The sequence below is a fragment of the Anguilla rostrata genome, chromosome 2 (genome assembly GCF_018555375.3).
Source record: "Anguilla rostrata isolate EN2019 chromosome 2, ASM1855537v3, whole genome shotgun sequence".
Lineage (NCBI taxonomy): Eukaryota > Metazoa > Chordata > Actinopteri > Anguilliformes > Anguillidae > Anguilla > Anguilla rostrata.
The window spans coordinates 311,002-334,455 of NC_057934.1; the positions used below are offsets into that span (position 1 = coordinate 311,002).

Genomic DNA, 23,454 nt, shown 5'->3' on the forward strand with positions numbered 1-23,454 from the left:
CATAACTCTGTGTTCAGTTGGGCGTGAGGCTGTTGCTTACTGCACTGAACTGAACTGTGGATTCAGGTTCTCTTTGTTTTCACTCCAGATGCTCACTGTGCTTTGCACAAAACAGTGAACTGCACATCGTGTCAGCATGGCGGTGTATTTCTGAAATCAGTGGTAGCTGACAGCTTATGATTCCAGCGGTGCTGAGGTTGAGTCTTACCCCCCCACCTCCCCCCCCATGCAGGAGAACCCAAACCTGCTGCTGACACGGGATGGGTCCAGACCCCTCCCCGCCCTGGTCTTCAGCTGCCAGGTGGGAGTGGGACGCACCAACCTGGCCATGATCCTGGGCTCTCTGGCTCTGTACCGACTGCGAGGCTCGCCTGAGGAAGCCAGGTAGGAGCGCACCTTTACAAACGTCCTCCGGGACTTCTGCGCATGCAGCCAAAAACGTATTAAAACCTGGCGTGAGCTGGTCTGTTCTACAGGTCAGCTCTGTAAGGGCAGTGATGTGTGTGGTGTACAAGCAGCACTTCTGTCCTGTTTATTACAACTTACACAGACTCTCTGGGTTAGAGGACTATTTACACAACCTGTGAGGTTTTGTGCCACATGACTTGGAGATGTTTTGGGGAAGTGCAAGTGCTCTATTGTGCTCAAATTGCTGGTTGATGTTGAAAGAATATTAAACCTAACAATTATGCTAAGTACATTAAAAATGTTGAATGTTCACATACAAAGATGTTTTCAACCAGAAGTATACCTGTGTCATTGGCAGAGCGGATGATGCTGGCGGTTCGACGCCAAAGCCTCTTTTCCGGGTAATTGAGGCCTTAATCGGCAAGCTTCCTGACGGCCAGCAGGTCCTGGAGGAGGTATGAGGTCACTGACTTCCGCCCGTTTGCTGTTTTTCAATTATGCGCTTTGTGATAACCGCTCACACAGCTGACATGATGTAATTCATGTGAAATGCTCTCTCATTGCCACCTGAACCCAGCACCCTCCCTACTGAACCAAACACCCTCCCTACTGAACCAAACACCCTCCCTACTGAACCCATCACCCTCCCTACTGAACCCAACACCCTCCCTACTGAACCCAACACCCTCCCTCCTGAACCAAACACCCTCCCTACTGAACCAAACACCCTCCCTACTGAACCGAAGCCCCCTCCCTACTGAACCCATCACCCTCCCTACTGAACCAAACACCCTCCCTACTGAACCCAAACACCCTCCCTACTGAACCCATCACCCTCCCTACTGAACCGAAGCCCCCTCCCTACTGAACCCATCACCCTCCCTACTGAACCCAACACCCTCCCTACTGAACCCATCACCCTCCCTACTGAACCCAACACCCTCCCTACTGAACCCAACACCCTCCCTACTGAACCCATCACCCTCCCTACTGAACCCAAACACCCTCCCTACTGAACCCAAACACCCTCCCTACTGAACCCATCACCCTCCCTTCTGAACCGAAGCCCCCTCCCTACTGAACCCATCACCCTCCCTACTGAACCAAACACCCTCCCTACTGAACCCAAACACCCTCCCTCCTGAACCAGACACCCTCCCTACTGAACCAAACACCCTCCCTACTGAACCGAAGCCCCCTCCCTACTGAACCCAACACCCTCCCTACTGAACCCAACACCCTCCCTACTGAACCCAAACACCCTCCCTACTGAACCCAAACACCCTCCCTCCTGAACCAAACACCCTCCCTACTGAACCCAACACCCTCCCTACTGAACCAAACACCCTCCCTACTGAACCCAACGCCCTCCCTACTGAACCAAACACCCTCCCTACTGAACCAAACACCCTCCCTACTGAACCGAAGCCCCCTCCCTACTGAACCCAACACCCTCCCTACTGACCAAACACCCTCCCTACTGAACCCAACACCCTCCCTACTGAATCGAAGCCCCCTCCCTCCTGAACCGAAGCCCCCTCCCTAATAAGAGCCCTGCTGAACCACACTGCTTCCTACGGGGGCTTCCTAAAGCACTCTGAGATTTCTTAGCAACATTTGATAAACGGAATAATTTCATATCATTTACGGCACAGAGCCATAGCACTTTGTCTTCTGTCCAGTTGTTGAAGCTAAGTGCGTATTAATGGGGCTGGTGCGTATTAATGGGGTTAGTGTGTGTTAGTGACCAGCAGAGGGCAGTGCGGATTCCAAACCAGTCAGAGAATCTGTGCATGTTGGAGCAGCTAGAACATGGCTTCGTACAGAGTTTCTGACGGCTTCTACTTTGGGCGCTGAAAGTGCTGCTCTTACTGGAAGGAGCAGGCCCTGGCCCTCCCCAGCAGTGCCCCCCCCCCAGCGTGTGAGGACTGTGCGCTCAGGCTCGTATCCAGCCTCCCACGCTGGTGTGACTCACGCTCCGCTCTGTGTGCTGCAGGTGAACAGGGCCATTGACCAGTGCTCAGAGATGCACGACATTAAAGAGGCCATCTACGAGAACAAGAGGAAGCTGGAGGGCATCGGAGAGGATTACCAGATTCAAGTGAGCTGTGCTGAAGGGTATATACTGTGTGTGTGTGTGTGTGTGTGTCTACGCTCACACGCACACACACACACATACACACACACGTGTACATTGTGACATAAACATGTTTTTTTGGCTGACACAAAGCCCTGCTTTCAGGCTGTGTGAGTGCGTTAAGCCTGACACCCCCGCGGCTCTGTCCCACCTCACCCCCCACACCCCCGCGGCTCTGTCCCACCTCACCCCCCACACCCCCGCGGCTCTGTCCCACCTCACCCCCCACACCCCCGCGGCTCTGTCCCACCTCACCCCCACACCCCCGCGGCTCTGTCCCGCCTCGCCCCAGCCTAAAACACTCCAGCGGGCTTTACCCTCGCCCCCCACACGCCTGCGCCTCTGTCCCGCCTCGCACCCCACACCCCCGTGCCTCTGTCCCGCCTCACCCCCCACGGCTCTGTCCCACCTGCTGGACACAGGGAAACAGAGCTGAGCTGCCTGAATGGCAGCGATATGAGAGCTGCTCTCCATTATAACCTGACTTCCTGTTTCCTGTGACTCTAACTGGCTCCCCTTCTCTCTTCAGGGAAGCAGCACCAAACAGTATTTCCTTCAGAGGACTCTGCAGAGTTTGGAACGCTACTTTTACCTGATAGCCTTCAATGCATATCTTCATGATCAGGTATTTTAAAGCAAAGTTCTGTTCCTGCTAATTCTTGGTGGCCCAACCCTGTCCCCATGCTGTGTTACGTACTTTTTAACGCATTGTCTTTAATCCTTTATTGACTCAGATTCTGCGTGTGTGTCTGCGTGGGTGCGTGCGTATGTGTGTGTGTATGTCTGTGTGTGTGTGTGCGTGTATGTCTGTGTGCGTGTGTGCGTGCGTGCGTGCGTGCGTGTGTGTGTGTGTATGTCTGTGTGCGTGCGTGTGCGTGTGTTGCAGTACCCTCTTGCCTTTGCGTGTAGCTTCAGCAGGTGGATGTGCGCTCGGTCCTGGATGTACAGGCTGCTCTCGTGCATGAGCGTGTCGGAGCTCTCCGCCCCGGCGGACCTGGTCACCAGGGGCGTGCGTGTGCTGGTGAGGCGTGACTCTGCCCAATTTCCCACTAGCAGCTGGCCGTCTGCGTGTGGGACCTTCATGCAGTAACGCTCTCTGTCCTGCAGGTGGCCAACGAGTTCCTGGCTCCGGACGTCCTGAGCACGGGCAAGGAGATGAAGGTGGCCAACTTCCGCAGGGTGCCCAAGATGCCGGTGTACGGCATGGCCCAACCCAGCACCGAGGTCAGCGCCCCCCCCCCCACAGAGTCAGTGTCTCATTTCAGTACAGCACTATACTGAATAAAGATCAACTGATGTATTTGCTTCTAGCAGAGCTTGATAGGGTTGATGTGTATTTGTTGGGATCTGCACATCTGGGACGCAGAAGGAGTCTTTAAAACTGAGCGGGGGCATGCTGGGGGCGGGGCTTTCAGGCCACGGGGACGGTGCTGGCGTACCTGATGGACGAGAAGAGGAGGCACGCGCGGGTGCTGTGGGTGAACCTGCAGGAGGAGCTGGTCCTGGAGGGGAACGGCCAGGTCTTCACCCCCCGAGAGCCGTCCTGCCCGGAGCAGCCCATCCCCGTCCTGACCAGCCACGCGGCGCAGATCGAGGCGAGAGAGCCAAGTTTTCACTTCCTGTTTGTTGTATTCGTCTTCCTGTTCATCATATTACATGTTTGTATGCCGGAATGTGCTGGAACCTCCTGCGTTCTCCCCCTCCCCCCCCCAGGTGCTGGAGACGGCGGTGAAGGAGGAGGTGCTGCAGGCGCAGAAGTGGCTGGAGGTGACGCTGGAGCAGGAGAAGCAGATGAAGATGTTTAAGAGCTGTGTGACCGTGCAGGAGACCTTCAACCAGCACAAGAGTGTGCACGAGGGCCTGGTGTACTCGCGCATCCCGCTGCCTGACTGCTGCGCACCGCAGGAGGAGGTAAGGGCCTACTGCACCCCCCGCGTACCCCCCCCCAACTCTGTAAGGGCCTACTGCACCCCCCGCGTACCACCCCCCCCCCCGAACTCTGTAACGGCCTACTGCACCTCACATCCCCCCGCCCCCCACGCTCCCATAATGGCCTTCTGCACCTGAGGCCCCCCCACTCTCACTGGGAGAACCCTAACACAGAATGTGTGAAGTGCAGCTGAGTGTGGTGTATAATCTGTCTGCACATCTGAGTGAGGTATATGATCTGTGTCTGCACAGCTGAGTGTGATATATAATCTGCATCTGTGCAGCTGAGTGTGGTATATGATCGTCTGTGCAGATGCGTGTGGTATATGTTTGTCTGCGCAGATGCGTGTGGTATATGATCGTCTGCGCAGATGCGTGTGGTATATGTTTGTCTGCGCAGATGCGTGTGGTATATGATCGTCTGCGCAGATGCGTGTGGTATATGATCGTCTGCGCAGATGCGTGTGGTATATGGTCGTCTGCGCAGATGCGTGTGGTATATGATCGTCTGCGCAGATGCGTGTGGTATATGATCGTCTGCGCACATTGATCCCTGCGTGTCGTTCTCAGGACTTTGACAGGCTGATGGAGGCGATGAAGAGCGCTCTGGCGGAGGACTCGCACACGGCCTTCGTCTTCAACTGCCTCAACGGCAAGAGCAGGACCACCACCGCCATGGTGACCGCCACTCTCACCCTCTGGCACTTCAATGTGGGTCGCTCTCCTCGCCTCTCCTGCTCCTCCTCCTCGCCTCTCCTGCTCCTCCTCCTCGCCTCTCCTGCTCCCCCTCCTCCCCCTACTCCACCTCATCCTCCCCCTTCTCCTCCTCATCCTCCCCCTACTCCTTCTCTTACTCCCCTACTCCTCTTCCCCCTCCTGCTCCTCTTCCTCACCCTCCCCTCTCCTGCTCCTCCTCCTCCTCCTCCCCCTCCCCCTCCTCCTCTTTCTACCTCTCCTCCTGTAGACCGCCACGCCCCATACCTGCTTTTCTCATTCGTACACGTCGAGTTCACTTATTCTGATGATTTTCTGTGGTTTTTTAGGGTTTGGTATTTGAATTTTGTTTAATTCCTGTAATCACCTGCTTTGTTTGTGCTGTTTATCATTTTGTTTTCACGAAACGATGCAGGCATCAGCCTTGTTTAATTCATACACGCTGCATTCTGGTGATGCTGTGCTTTCAGTCTGCTGTCTCAGTGTCCTCCTGTAGCCTGTTCCAGTGAAGTGCTGTTCCGTGCGCTGGATCTGAGTGTCTGTGTGCTCCGTCTCTACAGGGTTTCCCTGAGTTTGGCGATGATGAAATCGTCAGTGTTCCTGATGCCAAATACACGAAGGGAGAGTTTGAGGTAATGGTGCCTTTTCTGAGCGTGTCGCCCACGCGGCTGCAGGCCTCTGATCCCAGCGCTCGGGGGCGTCTGCTGCCATTTTGTTTCTGATTGTATCGGCTCATGTGTGTTTGTGTGTGTGTGATTTTTAGCGTGTGTGTTTGTGTGTGTGTGAGTGTGTGATTTTTAGCGTGTGTGTTTGTGTGTGTGTGAGTGTGTGATTTTTAGCGTGTGTGTTTGTGTGTGTGAGTGTGATTTTTAGCGTGTGTATGTGTGAGTGTGTGATTTTTAGCGTGTGTGTTTGTGTGTGTGAGTGTGTGATTTTTAGCGTGTGTGTTTGTGTGTGTGTGATTTTTAGCATGTGTGTTTGTGTGTATGAGTGTGTGATTTTTAGTGTGTGTGTTTGTGTGTGTGTGAGTGTGTGATTTTTAGCGTGTGTGTTTGTGTGAGTGTGTGATTTTTAGTGTGTGTTTGTGTGCTCTGCAGGTGGTGATGCAGCTGGTCAGGCTGCTCCCGGATGGCCACCGTATGAAGAGGGAAGTGGACGTGGCTTTGGACACGGTCAGTGAGACCATGACCCCGATGCATTACCACCTGCGTGAGATCATCATCTCCACCTACAGACAGGTAGGGAGCTGTTCTGTGTGCATGCGCACGTGCGTGCGCGTGAGTGTGAGTGTGTGTGTGTGTGCAGTGGAATATCTGTGTACGCAGTTAACTGCTGCATATTTGGCGTGTGGTGCACAAACACAGCAGCAGTTCAGTTCATCCCTTAGGAAATATCTTTTTTAGGCAGACCACAGCCACCAGTGGGCGCTGTTGATCAAAATAAAAATGTGCCTACAAATACAGTGGAACAGATGCCGTCTATGGTGCTGCTGCCTGGCTGCAGTCAAGGTTCATTGGATGCAGCTGTTGCGCTTAGATTGGAAAATGGAAACTTCTCCTGCGGCAGTAAGATTGTGATCTAATCCTTATTAATCAAGTTATAACCGCACACACATACGCACATACACACATGCACATGCGTATGCACACGTGTACACGCACACAACACATACACGTGCATGCACACACGTATACACACACTCTCTCACACACACACGGACCCACACATACGCATTGGCCCACACACACACACACACACACACACACACACACACACACACGGAGTTTGCCCTCTGAAGGTAAAGCAAATACTTCTCCTATTGCTATTAAAAGTTGCTATTTAGATTTGTATTTGAGGATTTTGTATTGGAATAGTAGTTTCCTAAATCTGTTGTTCAATCACTGATCGCTTACATCTTTAATGTGACCAAGAACATTTTACTGGAATTAAAAATATTTAAATATATTTTAAATACATTCTAAAGCCTAAATATGCCCAGTCTATGGCAGTGCCTTGCTGCCACAGAGGGAAAATATTTTTGGCTCAGTTTCTTGGTAAAAAATAAGATCCTTTTCTCATTATAACAACAAACAGACATCTCGTTATAATGAGAGGAGGATCTTGTTATAACGAGAAAAAAACATAGCCAATCAATAATTAGAGTTTGTTTACAAAAGGCCGATAGCTTGGATAATGGCTTGTGTGCATGACTTCAACAATTTTTACTTAGTTTTGGGTAGAGACTTTGCAAGAACCTAGATAACTTTAGATAGTATTGTGGTAAATGTGCATTCACCAGGAAGAAATATGAAATGTATGGTGTTCTACAGAAGAGTCTATGTGAGCTATTGGTTTTCACCAAACAAATACTGTGTCATTCTGGATATGCTATGTGTATCGATAGCAGTAGCGATCATAATGAATATTTCAGTGTGAGAATAGTTCTCTGTAATCGCAGAATTGGATGTTGGAGAGCTACACTTTATAACCAGGTGGTGTCAAACTGCCTTTTGATGAGTAATCAACCTGCCATCTTCACTTCAGATGTTTCTTGTTATAGTGAGAGTTATAATGGGATTCGTGAGAATGTCATTGTAACAGGATGAATTAAATTTTTACAAAAAAAAAATTCTCGTTATAATGAAAACTATTTCTAGCTATTACGTGGTACTGAGCCGGAAATATCTTTTCACTATGGTTACAATGCGCTTCCGTTCCGGTTGACTTGACAGATGTGCTATATAACAAAAAAGCACAACTTAAGCAAAGTGGTGGCTTTGACAAGGTCATTTTCCCCCGCAGGTCACAGCTAGTTTAGCTGATCTTACGTAGCTCTACATGAAGAAATCGCACATCTCTGTTGACGTGGTAATATTCAGTTCCCAGTTATTTCCGTTTAATTGTTTTCTCATTTGTGGAGTGTTATCGGGTCCCGTGGCTCACTGAACTGCATGAACGCGTGAGAAACGCCTCCTGCATCACGAGCACTGAGTATCTAAAGATCGATACTGTATTTGGCAGTCAAATAAATGCAAATTAATGTAGAAGTAAATTTTCTTTTTTGGATTTATTGAAAGTAAATCTAAATAATTGTTTGAGTATTTACATCAGTCTGGCAATTTGTTGGAATGTGCAGTCATTGAGAAAAGATTTTCTGATTTAAGTAGAAAGGCATTTGAATATGTTGCTTTATTTATTTAAAAATACCTATTTGAAAGAACAGATAAAGAATACCTTGCTTCCTGTAGTCCACCAGGAAATCTCAGTGAGAAAGTGAGAATGGGGGACATGAAACTTTATTTAAAACGCTTGTTTTTGCCTGATTGTCTCTGAGTGTCTGCTTGGAATGTAAGAGGTGAAGGGAACTGGTATACGAGGCACAGGACAATGTGAATATACAAAATACGTCTCTTTGTTTGCGGCAGTTGCTAGGTTTTGTGCGATGGGGATTTGAATGGCCCATCTGACTGCCTGTTTTCCATTTGTAATGCCGGTCCTGATCAATGCAGGTCTGTGTGCTGCTCGGGGTCCGGGGCTGGAGGAACCCTGCTCCCTCTCCGCTGCTCAATGGGGCTCATTGTCCTGCGCTAGGCCGTCTGTTAGCGTCGTCCAACAAAGCGCTGGGGCGCACGGCGGTCCTCCCGCTACCGGCCGTACCTTCCCCTGGACCCCCCCGCGGGAGGGGGGTGGGGACCGCGTGTGTCTGAGGGGCTCGGGGGGGAGGGGGAGACCGCGCACTCCGCTCCTGCCAGATTTAAAGCCGTTTTTGTCTTAAAGGAATACTACGCACAGCTCTAGAGCGAGCGTGATGAATGAGGGGGCTTTGTTCTTCCCTGCTGAAGCTGTCTGGGGCGATTATCTCTGGCTGGTTCTGAGGTCTTTACCTTTGACCCCTGGCTGGGCGGGAGGGGGGGGGGGGTGTCAGGTTGGCACGGCTGGCCTTTGGCCTCCTGATGCTGCCGGGGCAACGCTGTAAACGCTGCCAGATGTGCGGGCGACCAGCGGGCCAGAGAAAGGCACATCCTGTTCCCCTCACCCCCCCCCCCGGCAGTCCCGCTCGCTGACAGGGCTCGGAAAATGTGTCTTTGATAGAGGGAAGTGTATTTTCACTCAGGCGAAAAAGAGCACGGAAAGGTTTAGGTGGTGGGGGAGGGGGGATGGGGGATGGGGGGGGGTCTCTTCGCTTAGGAAATATTAATGAAGGTACAGTAGGTCCCGCCCTCACTGCATTAGACGCAGAGCAGCCTGTCTGTGACCAATCAGGGGTCAGTGTTCCCCCACCTCCAGGGACCTGTCCATCTCCTCATTAGAATTCAGGATCGGTGAGCGCACGGACGGGACGGGGAAGAGCAGTGCCATTGTTTTAATTCCACGTCGCCAGCCCCCCCCCCTCAGGATGTGAGCTGGCAGGGCTGAAGCGTTCAGGATGTGAGCTGGCAGGGCTGAGGCATTCAGGATGTGAGCTGGCAGGGCTGAGGCATTCAGGATGTGAGCTGGCATGGATTTGGAAGGGCCTCCTGGCGGTCCTGGCAGTGTGTTTGTGATTAGCAGGCTCCCCGCTGGTCTGTGTGAGGCTGCAGGCTGGTGAATCACTCTAAAGTGCTGTCAGTGCGCTGGTTCAGGCGCCTGCTTTATTTGTGTGATGTAAAAGTGTGTGACTTGCAGAGAGCGGCGCGTTGTGCTGCGGTGTGAAGTCTGGAGCATCTCTGCTGCAGAGCCGTGGCTGAGGCCTGCCGAGGGGGAAGGTAGAAAAACAACCAAAATATTTAAATCAGGCGAGCGAGCCGCTGATGCGGGGCCCTGGGTCTGAACGGCGAAGTGGAAAAACATCAGTGGGGAAGGGGAGGTGCTGGGAGCAGGAGCAGGTTTCAGAGGGGAGGTGCTGGGAGCAGGAGCAGGTTTCAGAGGGGAGGTGCTGGGAGCAGGTTTCAGAGGGGAGGTGCTGGGAGCGGGAGCAGGTTTCAGAGGGGAGGTGCTGGGAGCAGGAGCAGGTTTCAGAGGGGAGGTGCTGGGAGCAGGAGCAGGTTTCAGAGGGGAGGTGCTGGGAGCAGGAGCAGGTTTCAGAGGGGAGGTGCTGGGAGCAGGAGCAGGTTTCAGAGGGGAGGTGCTGGGAGCAGGAGCAGGTTTCAGAGGGGAGGTGCTGGGAGCAGGAGCAGGTTTCAGAGGGGAGGTGCTGGGAGCAGGAGCAGGTTTCAGAGGGGAGGTGCTGGGAGCAGGAGCAGGTTTCAGAGGGGAGGTGCTGGGAGCAGGAGCAGGTTTCAGAGGGGAGGTGCTGGGAGCAGGAGCAGGTTTCAGAGGGGAGGTGCTGGGAGCAGGAGCAGGTTTCAGAGGGGAGGTGCTGGGAGCAGGAGCAGGTTTCAGAGGGGAGGTGCTGGGAGCGGGAGCAGGTTTCAGAGGGGAGGTGCTGGACGTCATCAGGAGACCGAGGAGGGGAGGGCGGGGAGGTGCAGCTGGGGGTGGGAAGTGGGGGAGAGGGGTGCTCTCCTGAGGAATCTGGAAGCCACTCTGTTCCTTTCGGAAACGTTACACTTGAGGACGAGGAAGATTAATTGGGAGGAAGGCCCACTGCGGCTTCAGACTGAGTTCATTTGGAAGTCCGTTTGACGCAAGTTGCCCAATTACAAAACTGGGTCAAGACTGGGGAGCAAAAGAAGGCATTAGTTATGCACACCGTCTAAGCGGCCAGGCAGGTTCTTAAGCCGGGCACCCACCGCACGCGTCGCGTATGCGTCGCGTAAACAGCAGGGCGAAGCAGCACGGCGCGACGCGTAGGGTGTCTCCACTGGTTCCGTTTGTGTCGCGCAAAGGCTTGCGTAAAAGCTATATATTCCTAGTAGCTCTCGCAGTCTGCAGTGGGCTTTTACATCGTGTATTTCATGTTTGTTCACGACTGTTGATTATGGGTTAAGTGAATACTTTGGTGAGAGACCTTTTTCAGTTTGTTAATTTGGTAATATTTCGTTAACTCGTAAATAGCCTACGTGAGAAAGTAAACGCTTTCAAGAAGTACCATAAACTTAAATCGCAACGTAGCCTGCATAACAATCAATCTCAAACTGTATTAATTTATTTGCTTGGTTAACAAGCGTGCCAATTTCATGAAGAATATGCAATGATCATAATAATAATAAATAATCCGTAATCAACCATTGGGAATTCCCGTGTTGTCTTGCCATTCACGTCAAAACATTTATAGGATCAGATTTAGTAAAATCAGCTAATCATGAAAAAGTCAGTAACAGTTTTAATCTTGAAGGGATATGAACACCACAACGCCATGAACACCGGAAGCTTTGAAGTACAAGTGCAATAAAGGCTTGCTTACAACTTCATTTATAAAATAGGTGCATTTTCATCGGCAAGACCACTAAATAATCTGATTTTTTTAAAGCTCTGTGGATTATCTGATTTTTATTAACAAGCCCTTTTTGAAAGCACGGCGAACGAAGACATCGGAGAAGTCAAATAGGCTGAGCAATGGTTGGTTAAAAACTATCTTCCAATACTCGAGCTAACAAACCGCTGCTCGGTGCATTCCCTTTTACGTCACTCAATAGCCTACGTCTTTCTGTGGTGTATTTTCAAATTTACCCCACCCCCTCCGCAAAATAAGACAGCGAAACTAAGTTTGCCTTTCCCCCAGGTTCCAGTTATTTATTTATTTTTACAAAACGAAAAGGCTTGTATTTTTTTTAGCTGCTTAAAAAATATCTGGGAGGTAACTAGGGACACACCCCCAGTAATATAAGAATGAAATATAAGTCAGAGCATGTATACCTAGCATTTTAGAGCATATTTCTGTGTATAAACAGGCCAACGTGACGCGCGACAAGCCGAAAAAATAGAACAGAAGCGAAAAACTACGCTTCAGTTCGCTTGTGTCGCGCGAGCTTCGCAGCCGGTACGCGACGCGTTCGCATCTGGTGGAGACGACGTCGCCCGCTGCCGTTGTAATAACAGTACTTCAACTACGCTTCAGTTACGCGCGTAATACGCGCGTAGTGCGCTCGCGGCCGATACGCGTGCGGTGGGTGCCCGGCTTTAGGCTTTTAGTGCAGCGGGCTCTCCCCAGCCCCCCCAGCTCCCCAGCCCCCCAGCCCCCCAGCCCCCCAGCCCGTGTGATGGTCTTGTCAGAAATGAGCAGCTCAGACTCCCAGAGCGACCAGCTAATTAGGGTTCTAGAGCAGCCTCCTGCAGCTTGCAGTGATTTCTGAGAGATGTAGTTCGACAAAAGAAAATGTTTCATTTCAGCCCACTGGCACTCATAAACGCACACGCTTATCATTACCTGCCATTTTCAGCTGTAGCAGATTTGAGTCGATTTGCAGTGAAGCGCGAGAGGGAGAGGGGAGGCGGCCATGTTTAAAATGATGGTCTACCTGGGAGGCATTATCACAGAAGTGATACTGCTGACCTTTAAATGCCACAGAAAAATGTTTCAGATTGAAGTGGAAGTACAAACTTTGGTTCAAATGTACAAAATGTGTGGAATGTGGAATGAGTGTTCCCAGAGCAAACCGTGCCAGGCATTACTTTAGTAATGTTTCTCCCAGCAGTGAGATATCCAAGGACGGGCATGAAATCGTGAGCTCTCGCGTGTGGAAATGATTCTGCAGTTTTGTTTTATGTAAACGTATTTAAGTGCTTCTGTGTGGGGAGAGGTTGAAACGGTCACAGAATGGACTGTCCTCGTTTGTCTGAAATCGGTTAACTACAGTGTGCGTCTTGTGCATCAGATGTGTGCAGCGAGAGCTCGTGTGAATGGTACTTGATATGAGGCAGGTCTTCATATTACAGTTCATGTACAGTAAAGATTTTCCATTGGAAATTAGCCTAACAAAGTGCCTGTGTTTGGGTTATCTTATTTGACTATTGCAATCTGTTCAGGCTACTTTTAGGTGTGTTTAATGGGTGCCTTAACTGTGAACAACAACTCAGTACTGCAGGCTGTATCTGATCTGCTTTGGCTTGTTTAACTGGGTGTAGAGACTGAAGTCAGAAGCAGGCATTAAGAGCCACAAACTGGTCGTAGGTAAGGGTAGACATGCGCTTGTGTAGCAACGTGGAAATTTATGATCTATAATTATCATCTATAATAATGTGAAATATCTGTGGTCTCTTTTCCTCCCACGAGTCATTACTGTAATTTCACAGCCCTTCTCCTGACTCACATGTGTGCGAGGCTTTGGGAGCTCTGATGGAGACCGAACCACGCGGTGCAGAAGCATCTGGCTGTCTGCAGAATGAGAGCGGGTCAGATTGATTGCCTCCCCTGTGGGGGGGGGGGGGGGTGTAGCCCCCTCCTGGGTGATGCTGATGTGTGCGGCCGGTGTGATTTAGCACTCAGGACAGGAGCTGCCTGTCACAGTGGTGCGTTTGTTCGTTTCTCGCGTTCCCCTGGTGACAGTTCGGTTGCTGCGTCTCTAAGCGGAGGCCTTGACGCGCTCATCGGTCACGGGATTGGACGCTGGTGTAATAACTCAGGACTGATAAAGGCATCAGCCTAATGAATGACCAGACCCCCCCTAAATAAACTCAGCAGGACAGATGGTGCTGTCTTGCCACCTCTGAAACTACATACATGGAGCAGCGAGGTGTAGTAGACCCAAAATTAGCTCTGGTTTTAATGCATGTGGAGCGCATGCTACCTACTGTGGCTTAAAGCTGGCCTGGCACTTCAGCTTTGTGTATGTTTGAGTCATTGGTACGGCATATAAAACAGTTATCCCTTAGTCATGTGTTTTATGTTGATAATATTACTTTTGTGTCAAGGTATGCCTTTCTCTAGGTATTATAGAATAAAGAATAAAGATGGAGTACAGGAGGTACTAGGGTGGAGTTAGACAGGTGGGGGGGGTTAAGGTCAGACAGGTGGGGGAGGTGACTCAGTATTTGCAGCTATTCACACCCAGGTATTGGACGGATTGTGTGGCTGCCTTTGGCATGCGGTTTTTGAGAATAAAATAATAGCATTTTCTTTTAACGGAGCCTGTGGCTTTGCTTGTAATGCGCGTGGATAACAGACCCTCCTTTATCTGTCAGTGACTTAAGGGAACTCTGTAAACTCTGAAGTCACCCCCCCCCCCCATAAATAACGGCCGTGCTCACATCCCCCTGTGAGACGGGCGCCCGGGCGGCAGCAGCTGGGCTGGCTCTGTGCACACCTCTCTAAAGGGATGTGAGGCTTGCTCTGTGCACACCTCTCTAAAGGGATGTGAGGCTGGCTCTGTGCACACCTCTCTAAAGGGATGTGAGGCTGGCTCTGTGCACACCTCTCTAAAGGGATGTGAGGCTGGCTCTGTGCACACCTCTCTAAAGGGATGTGAGACTGGCTCTGTGCACGCCTCTCTAAAGGGATGTGAGGCTTGCTCTGTGCACGCCTCTCTAAAGGGATGTGAGGCTTGCTCTGTGCACGCCTCTCTAAAGGGATGTGAGGCTTGCTCTGTGCACACCTCTCTAAAGGGATGTGAGGCTTGCTCTGTGCACACCTCTCTAAAGGGATGTGAGACTGGCTCTGTGCACGCCTCTCTAAAGGGATGTGAGGCTGGCTCTGTGCACACCTCTCTAAAGGGATGTGAGACTGGCTCTGTGCACACCTCTCTAAAGGGATGTGAGGCTTGCTCTGTGCACGCCTCTCTAAAGGGATGTGAGGCTTGCTCTGTGCACGCCTCTCTAAAGGGATGTGAGGCTTGCTCTGTGCACGCCTCTCTAAAGGGATGTGAGGCTTGCTGTGTGCACGCCTCTCTAAAGGGATGTGAGGCTTTCTCTGCGCACGCCTCTCTAAAGGGATGTGAGGCTTGCTGTGTGCACGCCTCTCTAAAGGGATGTGAGGCTTGCTGTGTGCACGCCACTCTAAAGGGATGTGAGGCTTGCTGTGTGCACACCTCTCTAAAGGGATGTGAGGCTGGCTCTGTGCACGCCTCTCTAAAGGGATGTGAGGCTTGCTGTGTGCACGCCTCTCTAAAGGGATGTGAGGCTTGCTGTGTGCACGCCTCTCTAAAGGGATGTGAGGCTTGCTGTGTGCACGCCTCTCTAAAGGGATGTGAGGCTTGCTGTGTGCACGCCACTCTAAAGGGATGTGAGGCTTGCTTGTGCACACCTCTCTAAAGGGATGTGAGGCTGGCTCTGTGCACGCCTCTCTAAAGGGATGTGAGGCTTGCTGTGTGCACGCCTCTCTAAAGGGATGTGAGGCTTGCTGTGTGCACGCCTCTCTAAAGGGATGTGAGGCTTGCTGTGCGCACGCCACTCTAAAGGGATGTGAGGCTTGCTCTGCGCACGCCTCTCTAAAGGGATGTGAGGCTTGTTCTGCCCTTGGTTCTAAGTGCGTGTGGTGGAACGAGCCGGAAGACAGGAAGTGTGCGGGTGCTCAGCGGGGGCTCTGGTAATGTGGGGGGAACATGCCCCCTCAACCCGTCTCCTTAATCTGTTTCCCGGGGGGGTCCGCAAACCCTGTTGGGGGGTGTAGGGAAAGACATGGGTTCTCCCGTCTCTGGGGCTGATGTTCCTCCTGGTTCTCCCATCTCTGGGGCTGATGTTCCTCCTGGTTCTCCCGTCTCTGGGGCTGTTGTTCCTCAGGGTTCTCCCGTCTCTGGGGCTGATGTTCCTCAGGGTTCTCCCGTCTCTGGGGCTGTTGTTCCTCAGGGTTCTCCTGTCACAGTTTGGGAGGTCTGTTTTCGAGGCTGCCGGCGCTGATAGGTCCGGTCTTCCTCTCGGCGTTTTGAGAAAGCAGCGTCCCTTACCCCGGGCTCTGCACAGGGCTGTCATTTCCTCCCCCCACCAAACCTATCATTGCGCTGGTCTGCGGGCCCAGAATAACAGCACTTAAAGCCGAGCCGGAGTGTTTGGGCACGTCCCTGTAGCTGCGGTTCTGCTATCTGGGGGATTTCGCTAAGCCAGGATTGGGTTGCCGGAGTAAAATTAGCCGCTGGTGCGCGCTGAGCTCATTTGAGCCGGCGGGAATGACTCTGGAGTCACGCAGCCCGCCCGCTGGCTTGGATATGCAGCTCAGATATGCGGCTCGGATGCGGCTCGGATGCGGCTCGGATGCTGGCTCCGCGGGCCCTCCGGTCATGCTGAGCGGTGCAGGTTGCAGGAGAACGTACGCGGTTTATACGTGAGCGCAGTGGAGACTGGACAGCACCTCGGGCAGAGAGCTGTGCTTACAGCGGCACAGCCGCTTACTCTAATCAACCCCCCCTCCCCCTATGGGTGGAACCACACGTCCTCCAGCGAAAAGCCACTTGGTGTGGCCTGGATTCGGGGTGTCATGGATTCGGGTTGGCCTGGATTCGGGTTTGGAGTGGAACGATGTCACTCTCACTCTTCTGTGCTTTGCACAGTGGCTTTGTGGTCCAGCGCCAATAGGGAAGCACACATCTGTCAATATGATCTCCGCCTGGAAATATCTGTGCTAATTAGTATTTTAATTAACACTTAACAGCCAAGATCAATGAAAGCCCCGCCCCAGGGGTTGGGATAGGGGTTGGGCCTTTTCATCCTCCTGGGTGGTATTTGCAGTGACCAGCTAGAGAGACTGCGGGAAATTGCGCGGTCTCAGCCAATAGCGCGAGAGCTTCTGCAGCCACCAGAGGGGAACTGTGCTGCCTCAGCCAATAGCGCGAGAGCCCCTGCAGCCTGCAGAGCGACTGCATTGGCCAGACCAGCAGCGTATTCTGTGTCTTCTGAAATGATGCGTCTGTCTCTGGGCCTTGGCCCGCGGTCCTGCTGATGTGATGCACTCTCCCTGCCAGCCTGTGTGGAATGCACACAAGTGTGCTTAAGGAGTACACTTTCATAACCTGCAGAAGGTTTGTGTGTGCTTTCAGATGAAGATGGATAAAAAAAGACATTTGAAAGGCTGTTTGCGTGATGCTTTCATTTCAGCCGATGCTGACATTTAAGACACACTTCCTCTCTGTCCCATTTCATGATGATCACATGCCGCTTCAGTATCGGGCTGCATTCTGACTGTGGAGCTGCACCCACTGAAACGTGACCGGCCGTCTGAATCTCACATTAGCAGGAACAGATGGAGAATGAGAGCCTGCGTGACGGACATTTGCTGAACTGCTTGAATCGAGCACATTTGCCTTTGCTGGTTATGAATTATGATATTTATTGTTCACAATGTGTTTTGTGTGATTTTTTAGTCAGCTGCACAAATAATGGGGGCTGTTGTGATTTTAAAAAGAGGAGCAGGTGTTTTCCGCTTTATTCAGATGGGGAGGAAGCAGAGATGGTCTCAGTGCAGAAGTTGCCATGGTAGCGGGCGGGCGGGGAGGGGCCGTGGGGTCCTGTGGACTCCTCCACACGTCTCACAGAAATAAAATGTTTTCCTCAGATTCAAAATAATTTTACAGCAAAAAGCAGGAGTGCATTTTTGTATTCCCAGGAAAATAAGACTTTAAAGTTTATGTTTTTATTTTGGAAATGTTGAAAAGGTTACATTTTGCTGCTCCCGCGAGCTTGCTGTACAAGCAGAAAGCTTAAATTGTGCTGGACCTTGGGATGGTTTAGATTTTAATGCAGCAGCTGAAATTTATTACACATCTTGTAAAGTCTACTGGGTTTATCTTGTTTGAGCATATACTCCCATCTATTTGAATTAGGGGATCTTTTTATTTTGGGGCATCTGACGTTTACACTACACAAAGTCGAACACTGAAATACTATAAAACCTTCCTACAGTCGAACCTACGAGATCTCTCCACGCTGGGAATGAAGGGTGTCCAACACTCTGAAATGTTGGCAACTTTGAAAGTGATATGAAAGTGATGAATACATTGATTGGAATCCTGTAACTACATCCCCACGTTAGCCTAATGCAGCGAATGGGCTGCCCGGGGTCTGTAGCCGTAACGCTCGCATGCGTTTTATCTGCAGTAATTAAAGCTGTAATTGAGATCTCATTAGAGCGTTGCTTTTCTCTGCTTTGGGCTTTGGCCTCCTTTTCAGGGATCTGCAATCTCTCACATGCACTCGTTTTAGTTCTCCACTTTCCTAACGTCCTATCCAGACCTGGCAGTTCATTTCTGTCCCCTCTTGTGGACGAGTCTCTGGTTGTACTCTCAAGCACCATATATTCTTCTATCCTGAAACCTACACTACAAGTGACATTCAATAAAAATGAAATGTATAGTTTTTGAAAATATTTTTGCTGCAACTTTTGCTGTCCTTGTCATTTGTATTATGACAGAAAAACATTTTTCTTCCTGGTTTCAAGAAACTGTTAAAACAATTGACTTTGCTCCATGTATTCTTTAGCTAAGCCTGTATTGCACGGTGCTTTGTGTGGTTTTATAGTGTTTGGGGCTATTTGGGGTGTTTTCTCTCAGGTGCAGCTGTGACTTGCTCCTGTTTAAATGCCCCCTCTCTGCAGTGGTGGTAATAGGGCGCTTTGTTGGGCATAATTGCTTATTACGCTACTTCATTCCCCGAGGTTCTATTGTGCTTTCACACAAATGCAGATTTACTGAATGAATCCTGAATTCTCATCATTTTCAATGGTGGAAAAATGGGACTTTTGGTCTGCAGCCAAAACACAGGCCACTTAAATCAACCTCCCCCCCCGCGCCCCCCCGGTCGTCTGCGGCCTCTTGCTCCGCCTCCCCAGCTCACCGCCCAGCCCTTCAGAGGGACGACCAAAGGGTCACATGTCGTCTCCCCCTGGAGGTCAGAGGTTGGGCTGAAGGCAATAAGGCAAACTCTGATAACAGAACTCAATGCAGGACTTTTTCTGCGGCTTTTCGAAACTCAAATTTTCTCAAACCTTGAATCAGTGATAGGAGTAGGCTGACTGACTTCACGGAGCATTCCATACTTCACATTTATGGGGTTCTGGAACGCTGGTCTGCATGCTTATGACATAATTTACTGCAGCTGTGCGATCGAGCAAAATAGATGATTTATATTTGTTCATCAGCAGTTAGATAAAGTTTTTTTGGCCAGCCGTAAGATAAAAATGTTTTGCTTAAGGTCTAATTCAGCGGGAACTAGAAGAGTACGTACGTGGGTGGAGTAATTGTAGGATGTGATAAATATATAGTTTTAACATAGAATGCAGAGCATGTGTATCAGAGAGCTTGCTGCTTTGTGTCAGAGAAAGCATCGTACTGGTGTGTGTGAATTCTGTCCACACTGCCACATCACACTGGTCCTCCTAAACTCGGGACGGCCTTTCCCACAACACCCTGCAGCTGGAAACAGAGCAGGGTCTGGGTGCAGCCTGTGAAAGACATTAGGAGCCGCTGCTCCTGCCTGTGACGGGCTGTAAAGGCTCTGTGCAGCTCGGGGGTGTGCGCCACGTGCAGCTCTTTCAGGACGCGTGTGAGAAGCTGCTGGTCCAGCATGAGTCCTGCTGTTTATCTCATAACGCGCTGCAGGGGCGGCAGGTAAAAAACGAACGCTTCCGCTCATCCTGGGTTTGAGATGAACATAGCAGAGCTCTCCGGCAGTGCTTATTGCCTCTCTACTGATTGGTCAAACCCGACAGAAGGCATAGGGGTGTGAACACCCCCGGCCCCCCTGTAATGTTTTGGGGGATGCCTGTAGCCTGATTCAGAGGTCCTGTGTGCCCGTCCTCCACCTTATAAAATAAGAGGGGAAAAACATGTCCCAGGGCCCCAGACCATGGGGAGGGGGTGTGGAATGCTGGGTAACCGTGTGCTAGTAACACCTCCCACAAGCTTGTCACTGGGCCTGGCAGGAAGGAAAAAGAGCTCAGGGCTGGTGCAAGCTAAGCGAACTAACGCCGTAGTCAGTTATCCAGATGCGTGGATTGAAAGCTAAGCTAACTAGCGCGATGGTCAGTTATCCAGATGTGCAGATTGAAAGCTAAGCTAACTAGCGCGATGGTCAGTTATCCAGATGTGCAGATTGAATGCTAAGCTAATTAGCGCGATGGTCAGTTATCCAGATGTGCAGATTGAATGCTAAGCTAATTAGCGGATGGTAGTTTGTCAGGTATGTGGAGATTGATGAGATTGAGTAGGATGTGAGTGTGATGGTAGGATGATTGATGTGTGTAGGATGTGTAGGATTGGCATGTGTGATAGGATTGTGTGTGTAGGATGTGTGTAGGATGTGTGTAGGATGTGAGTGTGATGTGTGTAGGATGTGAGTGTGATGTGTGTAGGATGTGAGTGTGATGTGTGTAGGATGTGTGTGTGATGTGTGTAGGATGTGTGTGTGATGTGTGTAGGATGTGTGAGTGGTGTATAGGATGTGAGTGTGATGTGTGTAGGATGTGTGTGTGATGGTGGAGGATGTGAGTGTGATGTGTGTAGGATGTGTGTGTGATGTGAGTGTGATGTGTGTAGGATGTGTGTAGGATGTGAGTGTGATGTGTGTAGGATGTGAGTGTGATGTGTGTAGAGTGATGTGTGTAGGATGTGAGTGTGATGTGTGTAGGATGTGAGTGTGATGTGTGTAGGATGTGAGTGTGATGTGTGTGATGCGCTGCTGGCGCCCGGCCGTACGTGCACGCTCACTGTAGCGCCGTGTTTCCTTTCACAGCCCGGCACAGCTGCCTCTGTAAAGCCACAGAACTGCGGCTTTGCAGCAGATCGAATTGCCTGGTCTGGGAATACCTGGAGGAATCATGGGATTTAGAGATAATGCCAGACCAACATCCACCGCGGGTGTCTATCTGTCTGCCTGCCCTGCTCAGTTTGATTTCGGGGATATAAATGACTGCATCTGAGCTTAACCCCCCCCCGGCCCATCTGGGGGGGGGGCTACGGGTTCTCATTCGCCCTGAGCTCCCGTCCGTCTGTCTCTGCCTGAAAGTGACCCCTGTGAACCAGGTGTATGACGCTTTTAAATTGCAGTTGTTCACGGGGAGCTTTTTCAGTCTGGTACGCTGGCTTACCGTTCTCCCTATTTCAAGCACTAGTGAAGCCTATAAAGGATTTGGGGGATATGCGGACCACGGTATGTGTGTAACTGAGCAGAATATTCATTGGGTTAATGTGAGCTTGCAGCCACAACAAACTGCGTTTTACTGCTGTATTCTACTGAGTGAGTGCAGTTGTGTGACTGTGTGTCTCTATGAGCAGGTGTGTGGATTCTACCTGGCTCCTCCACCTGGCTGTGCCTCTGTGGGGCATGTGCTCTGCCGTCAAAGATTCAGGATGTGTGGGGACTTTGTGTGGCAGACAGAAAGTACCTGTGGGGACATTGTGGGGGAAGGGGATATTGGGGGTGTGTGATTGTTCTGGGGGGGTGGGGGGGTCTGAATTCCTGTCCGATGATGTAATTGATTGTTGAAGACTGTCTGATTTATGATGGAGGCGTTTTATGTGATGTTATGATTTATGTGATGCTGATTTATTTTTGTGTGGGCGGTGCTCCTGTAGGAATGGGCGTATATTTATTTATTAGTGTCTTTTGTTTTAAACATGGGAAGCGATCTTGAGACTTGGCTCAAATCGTGTCAGTCGGTGTTTGTGTCATCGGAGGGGGCACCACGTATAATCTACAGACCTGTTGTGAATGTGGGGTTAGGGTTAATCTACAGACCTGTTGTGAATGTGGGGTTAGGGTTAGGGTTAATCTACAGACCTGTTGTGAATGTGGGGTTAGGGTTAGGGTTAATCTACAGACCTGTTGTGAATGTGGGGTTAGGGTTAGGGTTAATCTACAGACCTGTTGTGAATGTGGGGTTAGGGTTAGGGTTAATCTACAGACCTGTTGTGAATGTGGGGTTAGGGTTAGGGTTAATCTACAGACCTGTTGTGAATGTGGGGTTAGGGTTAATCTACAGACCTGTTGTCAATGTGGGGCTGCACCAGAGTCCAGAAAGTGGAATTACTTGCACAACAGAGCTCTCAGTGTACGGGCCGGCTGGGCTGGTCTGTCTCTGGCTTTATTGGAAACTGGAGGCAGCAGAAGGCCACGGATGTCACTTAATACTGCTTGTTAACCTTGGACAGGAAATTAAAGGGACAAGAGAATCATTGAATGTGGAAAAGCCCCCCTCCTCCCCCTTTTCCTTCCACAGTTTGGATTTCTCCTGTTTCTACCCCAGACCCTTCCCTGCATTGGATTCCTCCTGTTTATTCCCCAGACCCTTCCCTGCAGGCCCTTACAAACGGGGGCCTACCCCAGACCCTTCCCTGCAGGCCCTTACACACGGGGGCCCGGGAGGAGGAGCCGCTCACCGTGTCGCTTCTTACGCCTGGAGAAAAATTAATCAGGTCTCACTTTTCACAAAAGATGTTATATCTGTGTCTTGATTTGGAAATATAAAGCTCATTCATTACCCACCAAGTGCTCGTTATTTTAGCGCTGGTATTAAACTGACTTGGGCTTTCTTTCTCTTTCGTGTCTGAAAGTCGGTCGCTTGTAAAGCGTGAGTAGAATCCGTTACGGCACGGGATCGCCTGGAGCGCTCGGTCCAGAGACACAGAGACGCGGTGATGTCACCGCTTTAAAGCCATTTCATCACGCGTCCCTCACGCGTCCCGTTTCATCCTGACGAGCGCTCGCCGTTTCGTTCCTGCTTTGGCCGCTGGCCGCCGCAGGCCATCAGGACCGCTTTCTTAATTAGTTTAATTAACTGCTCTGTGAAGCCTGTTGTCGCTCGGTCAGGGGACTGGAATAACTGCGCTAAAACAGTGGCTACTCAAAGAAGATGATATCAATCGAGCAATTAGGCAAAATGTCAGACTGCGCATTGGACCCACCTGTGCTCAGAAGAGGGTGAATAATGAGGAAATCTGCGGAGGAGCAGATCAGCCGGGGGGGGAGGGGGCGCCGGGGGGGGGGCACGTACGCTGACCTCGTTACGCCGCTGCCATGTTGCTCAGTAATTGACAGCATTTGTCTGTGCAGACCTATTTGCTGCCTGCTCCTGATCCCTAAATGTCTGATTATGAAGACGGGTTGGCACTGATTCTCCGCGGACGGACTGCAGCAGACAGCTCGCTCGATCCGGAGTGCTTCAGAGACAAACCCTCAGCCACTCTGAACATCTGAGTCATGCACTGCGCATTAGACGCATCGGGCCAATTTAATATTTAAGTTTTCATTTAAATTCTGTGTGATTTAATGTGTGTTTGAGGGAGAGAGAAAGATAGAGAGAGAGAGAGCGAGGGAGAGTGAGTGTGTGTGCATGTGTGTGTGATTTAGAGTGTGTGTGAGAGAGAGAGAGAGAGTGTGTGTGTATGTGTGTGTGTGTGTGTGCGCGTGTGATGTAGTCTGTGTGTGAGAGAGAGAGTGTGTGTATGTGATTTAGAGTGTGTGAGAGAGTGAGAGAGAGAGAGTGT

General features: G+C 50.8%; 1 protein-coding gene across 3 annotated transcripts in view; it reads left to right on the forward strand.

Moving 5' to 3' along the window:
* The window catches only part of pald1a (phosphatase domain containing paladin 1a), a 69,866-nt gene that overhangs the window by 26,371 nt on the left and 20,041 nt on the right, over positions 1-23,454 (forward strand). For 2 of the 3 annotated variants that reach the window (XM_064314340.1, XM_064314347.1), the window contains exons 8-18: positions 233-384; positions 752-863; positions 2,405-2,509; positions 3,075-3,170; positions 3,432-3,566; positions 3,653-3,769; positions 3,961-4,140; positions 4,259-4,456; positions 5,045-5,185; positions 5,749-5,820; positions 6,286-6,426. In XM_064314340.1, the coding sequence (XP_064170410.1) occupies positions 233-384; positions 752-863; positions 2,405-2,509; positions 3,075-3,170; positions 3,432-3,566; positions 3,653-3,769; positions 3,961-4,140; positions 4,259-4,456; positions 5,045-5,185; positions 5,749-5,820; positions 6,286-6,426 (1,449 nt within the window). The remainder of the gene's footprint in view (positions 1-232; positions 385-751; positions 864-2,404; positions 2,510-3,074; positions 3,171-3,431; positions 3,567-3,652; positions 3,770-3,960; positions 4,141-4,258; positions 4,457-5,044; positions 5,186-5,748; positions 5,821-6,285; positions 6,427-23,454) is intronic. The other variant, XM_064314357.1, reaches the window with a different exon arrangement.